The sequence below is a fragment of the Carex rostrata genome, chromosome 10 (genome assembly GCF_964058835.1).
Source record: "Carex rostrata chromosome 10, lpCarRost1.2, whole genome shotgun sequence".
In the NCBI taxonomy this organism is placed as follows: domain Eukaryota; kingdom Viridiplantae; phylum Streptophyta; class Magnoliopsida; order Poales; family Cyperaceae; genus Carex; species Carex rostrata.
In genome coordinates this window covers 9,020,061-9,032,275 of record NC_135927.1, presented here as the reverse complement: position 1 = coordinate 9,032,275, position 12,215 = coordinate 9,020,061, and the positions used below count along the sequence as shown (strand labels likewise).

Below are 12,215 nucleotides of genomic sequence, written 5' to 3'. Positions count from 1 at the left end.
TGAATCCAGAGGCGGACCTAGAGTAGACCAGGGGCAACCGCTCTCCTGAATTTCGAGTTTTAGTGGTAATTTATCGGTACCGATTGACTTTGCTTCTCCCTGAATTTTTTTTTGGCCCCTCTGAATGTTTGATTTGTAATTCGAGTTAAATTTAGCGTTAAAATCAAAATAAATTTCTTGAATTATGATTGGTAATTAATTAGAATTATAAGTTAAAACATCAGAAATTATAAGTCAGAGCATTAGAAAATATAAGTCAAAACATTATTTTTTTATCGAGCACCCAATTAGTTAATGGGTTAAAATCCAATAAGTTATTTAAATCCGATTCGATATTTTTTTGCCCCCTCCGACGAAAATCCTGAATCTGCCCCTGCATGAATCTCCTCGATTGGCATGCATCTCTGCCTATTTCATTAATTATTAATTATTATTCTAAGTGAAAATAGCACAAAATGTGTTGTTGGAATTAAAGGGATTAGAAGAAGGTACGCGTAAGATTAGACACAAACATAGCTGTTAGCAGGGGCGGATGTTAGTGTAGTGCAAAGGTGGTTAAGCCACCCCCTATGATTCTAATTTTTTAATTATATATTAAAATTTAATTGAAAGTTTTATTCTCTTAAGTTGTTATATAACTTAGCCTCCCTCATAAAAGAATAGATATTTTCTTGTAACCTAGTGGTTAAAGTTACTCATTAAATTGTGAGAGCTCTTGAGTTAATTCCACCTGTACATTATATATTTTTATATTTTATTTTCCAGCTACCTCTATGTAAATTATCTAGTTTTGCCCCTCTACCTGTGGCAGATCGTACCTGATTTTATGTTTCCAAGTATGCGTAAAATCCACCCTTATTTAGACACATAAATGATTAGTATGTACTTGTGGAAACAATAAGGAGAAACACATCCAAAACAAAAACTATTCAAAATTAATATCTATTAAATTAATTTTGAACGGACATCGATCTAAAAATAATTTAATTTATGATGTTTGAGATAATATGAATCACAGTACAATACATAAAAAGCATGACATGTACTACGAGGAGCTTTCCTTCATCACGTACTCCACCAGCCAACAAAACTATAGACTCGAACAGTTGTATTGATCCCGTCGATCGATAGCCCAACAAAAGAAGGATTGCATTTAATTTAGAGTTTGAACTAAGGCTGTAAATGAGCCGAGTTTGAGCGAGTTACTCTCACCTCAAACTCGGCTCGTTTAATAAACGAGCGAGCCAACTCGAGTTGAGATGATAATAACGAGTTGTAGAGTCAACTCGAGTTGGCTCACAACTCGTTTAACCAGTGATAGTATTACAACATAAGTTCAAACATATTTTACACGAATCTCAAAGCACAAATAACAGTCTAGAGATTCGGATTTGATTATTTTGGAATTTATTGTGACCAATACTATGTAACTTGAGTTATAAATGAGCGAGTTGGGGTCAACTCGAACTCAGCTCATTTATTAAATGAGTTGGCCAACTCGAGTTGTAAATGAGCTGAGTTATAAATGAGTCAAGTTAAACGAGCTATAAATGAGCGAGCTGTTATGAGCGAGTTACGAGTTCGAGCTTTTTTGCCCAACCCTAGTTTTAACCATTATATCATACATAAGAAACTATAGTGCAACTCAATTATTATAATTATAAATGTTATTTAAAAAATAATAATTACCAAAAATATCATCTGATAAAAAGAACGAGTAACAGATCTCTTTGGTGCCGAATCATTTTCTTAATAGAAAAGGATAAAAGATGATTGTATTCTAAGATCATTATTGGACGTTTTCTAAGATCCTTCCAAGGTTTAATATTTTAGTACATTATTGGCACCAAACCATTAATAAAATAATCAATTATTGATGGGTCGGCCATTCTCGGCGAATTTGTATCACCTAATGTAATAGAATATTTCTGTTTGGATATGGATCATTAATCAGAATATGCACGATTATTAAAGTGATTTCATGCATTTTATCTCGGATCGGATTCCAATTGGACGACTGTAATCCAAACATAAATATAATATTAGCTCAGAGAATATGGATTCTCGGCCATAGGGAGGTTGAAATTGCTCTTCAGATAATGTCTTTCTATAATATTTATTTTCCTTTTGAATCTAAGCTGCCCATGTGAATCTTTTACCACTTACCAATGCAGCCTATTGTTGTTAGCAGAGGCCAATCCAAGTTTAATGAATGGATGAATTGACTTCCATTTATTTTCAAATTTTTTTATATTTATAATTTATTTTAATATAGTTTAAACTTAAAAATTATGAATAGTATGAAATTGACTACATTTGTAGTAGAAAAATTTTATATACTTGATTCTTATTTACATTTGATCCCATAGTCTGAAAGCTCTGGCTCTGATTGTTAGAATTTATGTGAGCACGCCCTTCAATTTATATTTATTTTAACTTGCCAAATATTTTAGGCGCCTCCTTTTTGTCCAAAAGTCCGAAAATTATCATAGAATGATCATACCACCATTTCCACAATCTCTGATACTTTTTATATATTTTTTATTACAAAAATGAACTACTAAAAAAGATTTTCTTTCTTGCATGATGATGAACTTTATTCTTTAGCAAAAGAAAAAAAAGAGAAAAAAAAAAAAAAAAAAAAAAAGAAAAGGAACCATTGACAATGCGCACAATTGTATCTGTGTTATATAAGATAAAGTTTGGTAAAATTAAAGAACTAATAAGATGAAGTAGGATTATTGTTATAGCTTTTCTGTCAAATTAAATGTGATCATGAGAACCACCTTCAAAATAAACTGAAGGCCAATATAACTACTGCAGTGGCGGAACATACATATATACATATACATATATATAGAGAGACTAATGTGCATTCGAATGTATATGGGCCGAAATACATACGTTCAAATTCGACTTTTCAAAATCCAAACGGTCGATCCGAACCGTTCATCTTGTTCTCCATATAAATATGTGCCTGGAGATCAAATTTTACTTTTTTCTGAAATTTTTTACTATTTATTAAGTATTTTACAAAATTGTTGATCCAACGGTGGCTGCTGATTTTACTGTTTTGTTAAGCCACCGTTGGATCAACAATTTTGTAAAATACTTAATAAATAGTAAACAAATTCAGAAAAATATAAAATTTGGTCTCCAAGCACATATTAATATGCATAATAAGATGAACGATTCGGATCGACCGTTTGGATTTTGAAAAGTCGAATTTGGACCGTATATATTTCGGCCCATATACATTCGAATGCACATTAGTCTCTCTCTCTCTCTCTCTCTCTTTATATATATATATATTTGAAATGAAAGATAAAAGGTGGTTGAGTCATTCTTATGAATTGAAAATTTTCATTTTTTTTCTTAAAACTTTTAATCTTTTTTGTAAATATTATTACTATTAGTCCACCTCTCTCTCTCATAATATAAAATTAAATGATACCTATTCATCTAACCACTCTTATCTCAATTTTCTAGTTCAAATCTCGACTAACAAAAAGATTGTTAGTCTAAATTAGCTAGAGAAGTGACTAATAGAAATTACAAGTTTGAATGAAGTTTGAAGGGCAAACATATATTTGCTGCCAATGTGAAAAAAAAAAAAAATGAACTCGCAGGAAATTGATTTAGACAGACTCGTTTTTTTAAGTAATATATGAACAAGAATTTACATGCAATATATATACGACGTAGCTAATAAAGATAGGAGATAAGATAATCCATACAAAAGTTAGTGGCATCACCGAAATTTTCAGTTTAATTAACAATACATGGGTTACACTAAGCTTCTTTTTTAGGTTAACTCAAAAACTTATCAGATAATTGGTTTGAAAGTACACATCCAAACCGTTGAAACCGATCTACTTTACTAGTGATGCATATATATACATATCAAATTTGTAATTTTTCGAATTAGTTTAGTATAAGTCATGCGGTCTAAAAATGATGAAAAATGAACTCATTAAAATTAACTTATAAATAGGGCCGGTCCTGAAGATTTTGAGGCCCAGGGCAAGAGAAAATTTTGGACCCTTTATATATACAATTTGTTTATGAAACAATATGCCTATTAAGTCATTTTTGCATTTTCAAAGTTCAAACAGTCCATCCAAACCGTTCAATATGATATTCATATTGAAACATGCTTGGAGACCAAATTTTACATTTTTTTGGATTTTTTTTATTATTTTTTAAGATAGATAGAAAATCCATTGATTCAGAAGATTCGGAACCATAAAAAATAATGATTTTCTACCTATGTTAGAAATAGAAAAAAAAATGTAAAATTTGGTCTCCAAGCACGTTTTAATATATGGATATCATGTTGAACGGTTTGGATCAACTATTTAGAATTTTAAAATGCAAAAACGACTTATAAGCATATGGTGTTAAAGTATTTATGAAAGCGATTAGCTGGTCTGATTTTTTTATTGATATGCTAATAAATCATAATTATTTATAGAAAAAATTGAGCCATTTATACATACAAAATTTGGGCCTTAATATTTTATTTATTTTTAATATATACAAATTATTTTTTTTATATATACACAAACATTTTCATTTTTGGGGCCCCTTGGATCTTGGGGCCCGGGGCAGTCGCCCTGGCTGCCCATGGTCAGGACCGGCCATGCTTATAAATCATCTTTTTTTTTACCGCTTGACTTCATGCTAAATTAGTTCAAAAAATTTTAAATTTTATAACATGTAAACACATTACTCATAAAGAATATTGGTTTCAATAGTTTGAATGTGTCATTTAAAATTAATCCCATAGATTTTTGAGTTAAACTCACAAAGGAACTTGGTGATCGAGCTTAAGAACACCTATGGTTTTAAGTTGTCTGCAGAAAGCACTACAGTTTTGTGGACCACTGAACCATTTAATATTGATTAGGGGATGAACTTCAAGGTTATTAGAATACTAATATATATGTTTGTCAATTGTAAACATAGTATTAAAACTCTCAATTAATGGCAATAAACAAAGGTTAATAGTGGAGCATTATTGAAGTAAGTCCTATGATTAAATAAAATACCATGATGTGAACGCCATTTTGTATTCTGTCTAGAGTGGGAAAATATGGAATTGAAATTTTAGATATCACCTCAGTCAAAAATGTGGAATTGAAATCTGATTTTGACTGAGGTATAGAATCAAATAGTAGAGCTACGACTAACTTATATAGAATCAAAAATGTGGAATTGAAATCTTAGATATATACCACCTCAGTCAAAATCAGATTTCAATTCCACATTTTTTTTATATGTGAGGTGGTATCTAAGACTAACTTATCTAGATATATATGATGCTTTAAAAAAAAATTCAATGATAGTTTTTCACAAGGACAATTGGCAGTCATTATGCAACACCATAGATTGTCTTTCAAGTTGTAGCATCGACTTTGAACAATAATTTTCAATCCAATTGAATTAGGTGACAATAAACTCATTACAATATCTCAAAAAGGATCTGATATACGAGTAAAAATAAGGTGTTCTTAAGCTACCGAATCTCCTGGTGAGCTTGAGTTCAAAACATTTTAAATTGATTTCAAACCACGAATTCAATTTATTAAAATTAATTAATTATACGAATAATACGTTTTACATACTAATTTATAAATTCATTTAATATAAAATCAAGAGTAAAAAAGCAATGAAAAATAAATATATTTAAATTATCTTATAATTTTTTTATCAATGGACTTTATACTAAATTAATTTATAAATTTTGCATGTAAACGAAAAAAATCTTACAATAAATCAGTTTCTATAATTTAAATTTATTGTTTGACTCTAATCCGATAAATTTTAGAATTAAGCTCACTAAATTTTTTTGTGAATACACTGATGTTATTATTGAAATTGTCCGCTTGCAAAAAAATCTACCGCTCGATATGTTATCATTGATGCGATAATTTTCGTTAAAAACTCAAAACAATCTACCTTGGGGTGTAAAAAAGTCATAATGTGACTGAATACGGTACTACACGGCATCGTACTTGTGTCTTTCATGTGCTGTGACTCACATATTTCAGGTTATAACCATTTGAGTGACATAACTATTCTTTGAAAAAAAAATACGGCACATCACGGAAATAAATATTAATCGAATAATAAATCTTGAATACACTTTCTCCTGACAGCTACTGTCATGTGGAATTTTTTTTTAAAATAATACAGTAACTTAAATTACGAAAAAAAAATTAAGTATTAACAAACGTGACAAATGTACGTAACCAATTACGGCATGACTAATTAACGTATTGTGACTGTCCCTTCAAATTTAATCACAACACGATACGTAAAAATCTAACCTAAACATGACACAGCTTGACACATAACTCAGATCATGGCGTAACTAATCACGACGTGGTGTGTATTTACATCCCTACTTGATTACCAACTCCATATATGCAACCTCTAGGTGCTCCAACAAACTTTAAATGAAACCTCACATGGTTGTGCTTCTTCCGAAGTTCAGGTTGTTAATTTGATGAACTACAAATGAACCTTAGGCTAATGCAACACAAATGGAAAGACTATATAATCTAAATTCTAAGCCAATTTAACATTAAAACATATATAGGAAAACTTATCCGAAATCTAATTAATTAATAACATCTTTCAATATTGCATAAATAGAGTTTGTTTTTAATATATATGTATGTTCCAAATAGATCTTTCTTAATTATATCATATATCGTCATACAACAGATCTCCAGCCAATTTGAGACGAAAATATTAGTTCTGCTTATATTTAAAAAATAACAGAAAATTATCATTATATAATGACTTTTTCAATCTGGTGTTGTGAATTTATAGCATGCGCATGCATTTTCTCAGCAGGTCCATAAAAATTTCAATCCGTATATGACTAAAGACTTCCTATTGATAACAGAATATTTCTGTTTGGAACTGGACCGTCCAATCATATTTTGCACGATTATTAAAGTGGCCCTGTTCGTGCCACCTCGGACCGGACTGGCCCAAATGCCAATCAGACGGTCGTAATTCAAACAGAATTTTTTTTTACCTCAGAGGATATTGATTCCTATTGGTATCCTGTTCCTATGCCATGTTCAATGAAGCAGTAAGGAGGCCCTTGTTGCTTAAATTAATAAAGAGAATTCAAGAACGAAACAAAAGGCTATTACATATATTATATAAGAGTAGGGTTCAAATGCACCCAAATGCACCCTATCCTTTTTCTCCGTTTTCAAAGTCCGAATAGTCAATCTGAACCGTTAGATGCGATATATATATTAAGATGTGCTTGGAGACCAAATTTTACATATTTTGGATTTTGTTTACTATTTATTAAGCCACTTTGAAAAATCGCTGATCCAATGGTCCAGAAAATGTAAAATCAGCGATTTTCAAAGTGGCTTAATAAATAGTAAAAAAATTCCAAAAAATGTAAAATTTGGTCTCCAAGCACATCTTAATATATAGATCGCATCTAATGGTTCGGATTGACTATTCGGACTTTGAAAACGGAGAAAAAAGATTTGAAAGATAGAGTACATTTGGGTGCACAAAAATTTGGGTGCATTTGAACCCTCCTCATTATATAAACCTATTAGATAGATTATGTAAACTAATACATAAATAGACTCTCTAAACATTACAATAAACTAAGTTTCAAAAACTAACATATAAATTTAAATAAATCCATAATTTAATCACAAATAAACATTTCTAAAATTGATCAAAGTAAATATAATAACTATAACCGATCCAGACTATAAACATAACAAATCGACAGTTTAAAAACCTAAACTGATCGAGTAAAACAAATAAAAATGCGCTAAAATTTCGCCATTTCAGTAAAAAAAAAAAAATGATCAAATTCATACGGTAACACTACTATATAGATACTGTGTAAAATTAACTAATCAAAAGACAATAAAATTTAAACTATTTCAGTAAGAAATTTCAATGCATTTCAATAAAAAGATAAAATTAAATACTAAATAAGAAGGAAAACTTTGTAAATTTCGTCCCGCAATGTCATGCATTCGGATCCAGTGAAGTAACTCAATCTTTGGGTTTTAAATCGGAACCATCCGATTAGAATCCGAGATGATCTATCCGAAGTGGAGCGCACATATCCTGAGACATGAATTCGAATCCCGAAGCAATCTCTATTGACGGATTCGAATCGAACGATCTCGATCCAAAACTCAAAGATTGGGTTACTTTAGAGGATCCGGACCCCAATGTCATCAGCCCGCCCTCACTAGAGTGCGTATCCTCTGAGATATCTCAACTTTTGCGTGACCGACGTGTCCTGTGTTTATTCGGGGCTGATGTGGGGGATTAGTATTATGTGTGCTTTGAGATTAGCGCAGAACATATTTAAACGGTTGGGAGTTTCCACAAAGTCACGCAAAGCTTTGAGATATCTTAGAGGATACGAATTCCCCTCACTATAGGACGTCCGTTTTGAGATTCGTGACAAGTTAAATAGGTATCGGACCTAATTCGGGGATCCGAATTCCAAATTGGTCCCATTTTGGAATTTGGAAGCTTGCAACAGAATTTATCGGTCCCTTTCAATTTCTCGTCGCATGGTGCCTTATCCAGTTCTCCTCCCTCGTTTAACAACCATTAAATGAAATTTCAAAGCTTCCAACGCTATCTCTTTCTCTTTCTCCAATGGAGAAAGTTCTCTCTCCATACAAACCAAAATTTTACTGTAAATCAACAAAACAAGGTACCTCTTTTTCACTAGATGCACGATTGCTGGAGCTCTCTTCTCATGGCAGGATAAAAGAAGCCATCTTTATCCTACAACAGAGCGATTCTATCAAACCCAAAACCTACATTTCTCTTCTCCAATCATGTGCCGATGTGGGTTCGATCGAACTCGGGCGAAAGCTGCACTCTTGCGCGAGACTTTTGCCAGGCATGAACTGTTTTGTGGAGACCAAGCTGGTCAGCATGTATGCAAAATGCGGGAGTTTGGAGGATGCACGGAAGGTGTTCGACGAAATGTCCGAGAGAAATCTTATCACTTGGTCAGCCATGATTGGAGGGTATGTGCGTGACAGGAGGTGGGATGAGGCTGTTGATTTGTTTTATTATATGATGAATGAAGGTAATATATCAGAAAACAAGTTACTATTATTTGACCATGTTTTGCAAATAAAACTAGGCATTTTACCTGTTTTTAATTAAGACCAACCATTTTTCTGGTTGTTTGTAAAACACATTCAACTTAGCTCATCATTTTAACTGAATTGAATTTGTTGATAATGGGTTGTTGAGAAATAGTTAAGTGCTTACATTCACTTGAGATTTTTCCATATCATTTTAAGCAAATAGTTGAGGGGAGCGAAGGAGGTCCAATGCCCGGTTTATAATGTTTATAATTTTAATTGTACGCACGAATCTCAAGGCAGATAAAATGGCCTGGACTGCAATTCGGTTTGATGCCCATCAGAAACACCCCGCTCCCATAGTTAAGTGAAGTATCTCAATAATGGATGGATATTATAAATTAGATGCTAATATGAGAAATGTTGATTACCAATTTCTGAAAACCTTATTTTGATACCATCCTTTTTTTTTCATTTGAAGTCTTTATCTTATGTGACAGGTGTGACTCCTGACAGCTTCTTGCTACCAAGAATTGTGCAGGCATGTGCGGGTATCGGTGATTGCAAAACCGGGCAAATGTTACATTCAATTGCAGAGAAGAAGGGTTTCTTTGACCCATCAGTAGACACTCACGGAGCGAATTCCATCCTGGCAATGTACTTCAAATGCGGGAAAGTGAAAGATGGGGAAAAATTCTTCTGGAAATTGAGTTACAAGAACTTGGTTTCCTGGAATTCCATGATCTCTGGTCTTTTTCAGCATGGCGAGAGGGAAGAAGCTATTAGGATTTTTAAACTGATGCTGTCAGAAGGGTTGAAACCAGATATTTTCACATGGAATATTTATCTTAGTAATGTAACCAAATTTGAGAATTTTAGTCTGAGAATTGCAACTGATGTGATCAGACAGATGGAAAATGAAGGTGTTTTGCCTGATGTGTTCTCTTGGACGAGTCTGTTATCGGGGTTTGTGCAAAGTGGTAAATGTATTGATGCACTCCAACTGTTCTATGAAATGTTGAAGTCAAAAGTAGAGCCAAATAGCATGACCGTAGCGAGTGTTGTTTCAGCTTGTGCCACGTTGAAATGGCTAAGAACAGGGAAAATTCTGCACTCATATGCTATTAAAAAGCAAATGCATAAGAGTGTTTTACTAGCAAATTCTCTGATTGACATGTATGCTAAATGCTTGGTGTTAGAAGAGGCCCAAAAGGTGTTTGATAGAATGCCTGAAAGAGATGTGATTTCATGGAATTCAATAATCGGAGGCTATGTCCAAGCTGGCTTTTACAGTAAAACTTTTGAGCTATTTTCTTTGATGGACAAACTAGGGTTTCAGCAAAATGCTGTGACTTGGAATGCGATAATTTCTGGGTTTTTTCAAAATGGGGAGGTGGATGAGGCACTGAATCTGCTTCGCAAGATGGAAGCAAGTGGAGTAGCACGTAACCTAGCTTCCTGGAATACTGCAATTGCCGGTATGGTACAGAATGGGTATTATGACGAGGCCTTGAATATTTTTCATCAGATGCAGAGTGTTCCAGTGAGACCCAATTCAGTCACCTTCCTTAGTATCGTACCAGCTCTGGAAAATCTGGTATGTACCTCTAAAGTGAGAGAATTACACTGTTTTATGCTCCGTACCGGCATAGAGTATGGCTGTGTACCAGTTAAAAATGCTCTCATCTACGCCTACACCAAATCTGGAAACCTTAACAGTGCACTAGCTTTATTTAATTCACTTTCTTCGAAAACCCTAATTTCATGGAACAGTATTATAGGAGGTTGTGTTTTGCACGGCCGAGCCAGTAAGGCACTCGAGTTGTTTAGTAAAATGAGACTAGAAGAGGTGTCACCCAACCATTTCAAACTATCTTGTGTGATAAATGCATACAGTCTAGAGGGATTAGTGAAAGAAGGTGAAGAGTTCTTCTCCTCCATGTCTGAGTTGTACAGTGTAAACCCTAATTCGGACCATTATGCCAGTATGATAAACCTTTATGGCAAGGCAGGTCGGTTGAAAGACGCACGAGAACTTTTCGAACAAATGCCATTTGAACCTGACAAGAATGTATGGGACGCACTCCTTAAAGCAGCCGGCATGAATTCCGATCTGGAGTTTACAATAAATATAGCAGAGAATTTGTTAAAGATTGAACCATGGAACCCACGAATCCGAAAATTATTATCCAACTTGTATAAATTTGCGGGTATTTTGGAAGAATCTTTGGTACCAGAGAAAGGTGATGGTTTGCTTGGCTGTTGTTATACAGAGGTCAGAAATAAGGTGCATTGTTTCTTGACTGGAGATCTCCATTTGGAAACCAAGCTCGGAGAATTTATAGAAATGGCAATCAATAGTGGCTTCAAATTTCATCGGGTTTGTTCCCTATTAGACTATGAAGAGGATAGAGAAGATAATGGCATGATCCATAGCGAAAAACGAGCAATTGCTTTTCAAATTCTTAGCTCTAATTCTCCTCGAAAGGTAATTCGAATTATTAAAAACGGGAGGGTATGTGCGCATTGTCACACATTTGCTAAGGTTGTGAGCAAATTGCACAAGAGGGATATATTCATTAAGGATTATAGTTGTTTGCATAGATTTGAGGACGGAGAGTGCTCTTGTAGAGACTATTGGTAAATTTATTTTTAATCATTTAATCCTCTCTTTTTTTCTTGTTACGAGGGGTAGGGGAAATTGTGGATGCATGAATTTTGTATAAATATGTAAATTTTTCGCCGAATGGTCCTTGATTATATAACAAACACTATTTGCTTCTTCAAAAAATATCTTCTTCTTTTTTTGTGCATGGTTTTTCATAAATTAGTGATAAAGGAGGACCAAATAAGGGGGATTTACCTGATTAAATATCCAAAATATGAATTATTGGAAGCAATCAGTAAAAAAATAAAAATAAAAATTCAAATTTTAAGTGGATGTTAGCAAAAGAAGTTTGGTGTTCCTAAATTTTCCAAAATTAAAGTTTAGGTTGCAAGATACATTTGGTGAGATTGCTATTTTAAGAGTAGCTTATATCTTTTTACCTCTTGATAAGGCAATATTATTTATTTTTTTCAAATTAAGTTTGATTA

General features: G+C 33.1%; 1 protein-coding gene across 3 annotated transcripts; it reads left to right on the top strand.

The window, feature by feature from the left end:
* Window positions 1-8,577: 8,577 nt before the first annotated feature.
* Window positions 8,578-12,043, top strand: LOC144560752 (Pentatricopeptide repeat (PPR-like) superfamily protein). 3 transcript variants are annotated; one of them, XM_078309998.1, is made up of 2 exons: window positions 8,578-9,118; window positions 9,620-12,043. In XM_078309998.1, exons 1-2 carry the CDS (start codon window positions 8,677-8,679, stop codon window positions 11,761-11,763), a joined length of 2,586 nt encoding a protein of 861 aa, XP_078166124.1. In that variant the 5' UTR covers window positions 8,578-8,676; the 3' UTR covers window positions 11,764-12,043. The 3 variants fall into 3 exon arrangements, with proteins under 3 accessions (XP_078166124.1, XP_078166125.1, XP_078166126.1); XM_078309999.1 differs by having other exon boundaries at window positions 8,643-9,118; window positions 9,601-12,043; XM_078310000.1 differs by having other exon boundaries at window positions 8,976-9,118; window positions 9,661-12,043.
* Window positions 12,044-12,215: the final 172 nt, after the last annotated feature.

What these genes read in the sequence shown, in the direction of transcription:
- LOC144560752 (XM_078309998.1), top strand. Translation starts at nt 8,677, where the DNA reads ATGGAGAAAGTTCTCTCTCCATACAAACCAAAATTTTACTGTAAATCA. An exon ending in TTATTATATGATGAATGAAG is followed by an intron (nt 9,119 to 9,619) that starts GTAATATATCAG and finishes CTTATGTGACAG; the next exon opens with GTGTGACTCCTGACAGCTTC.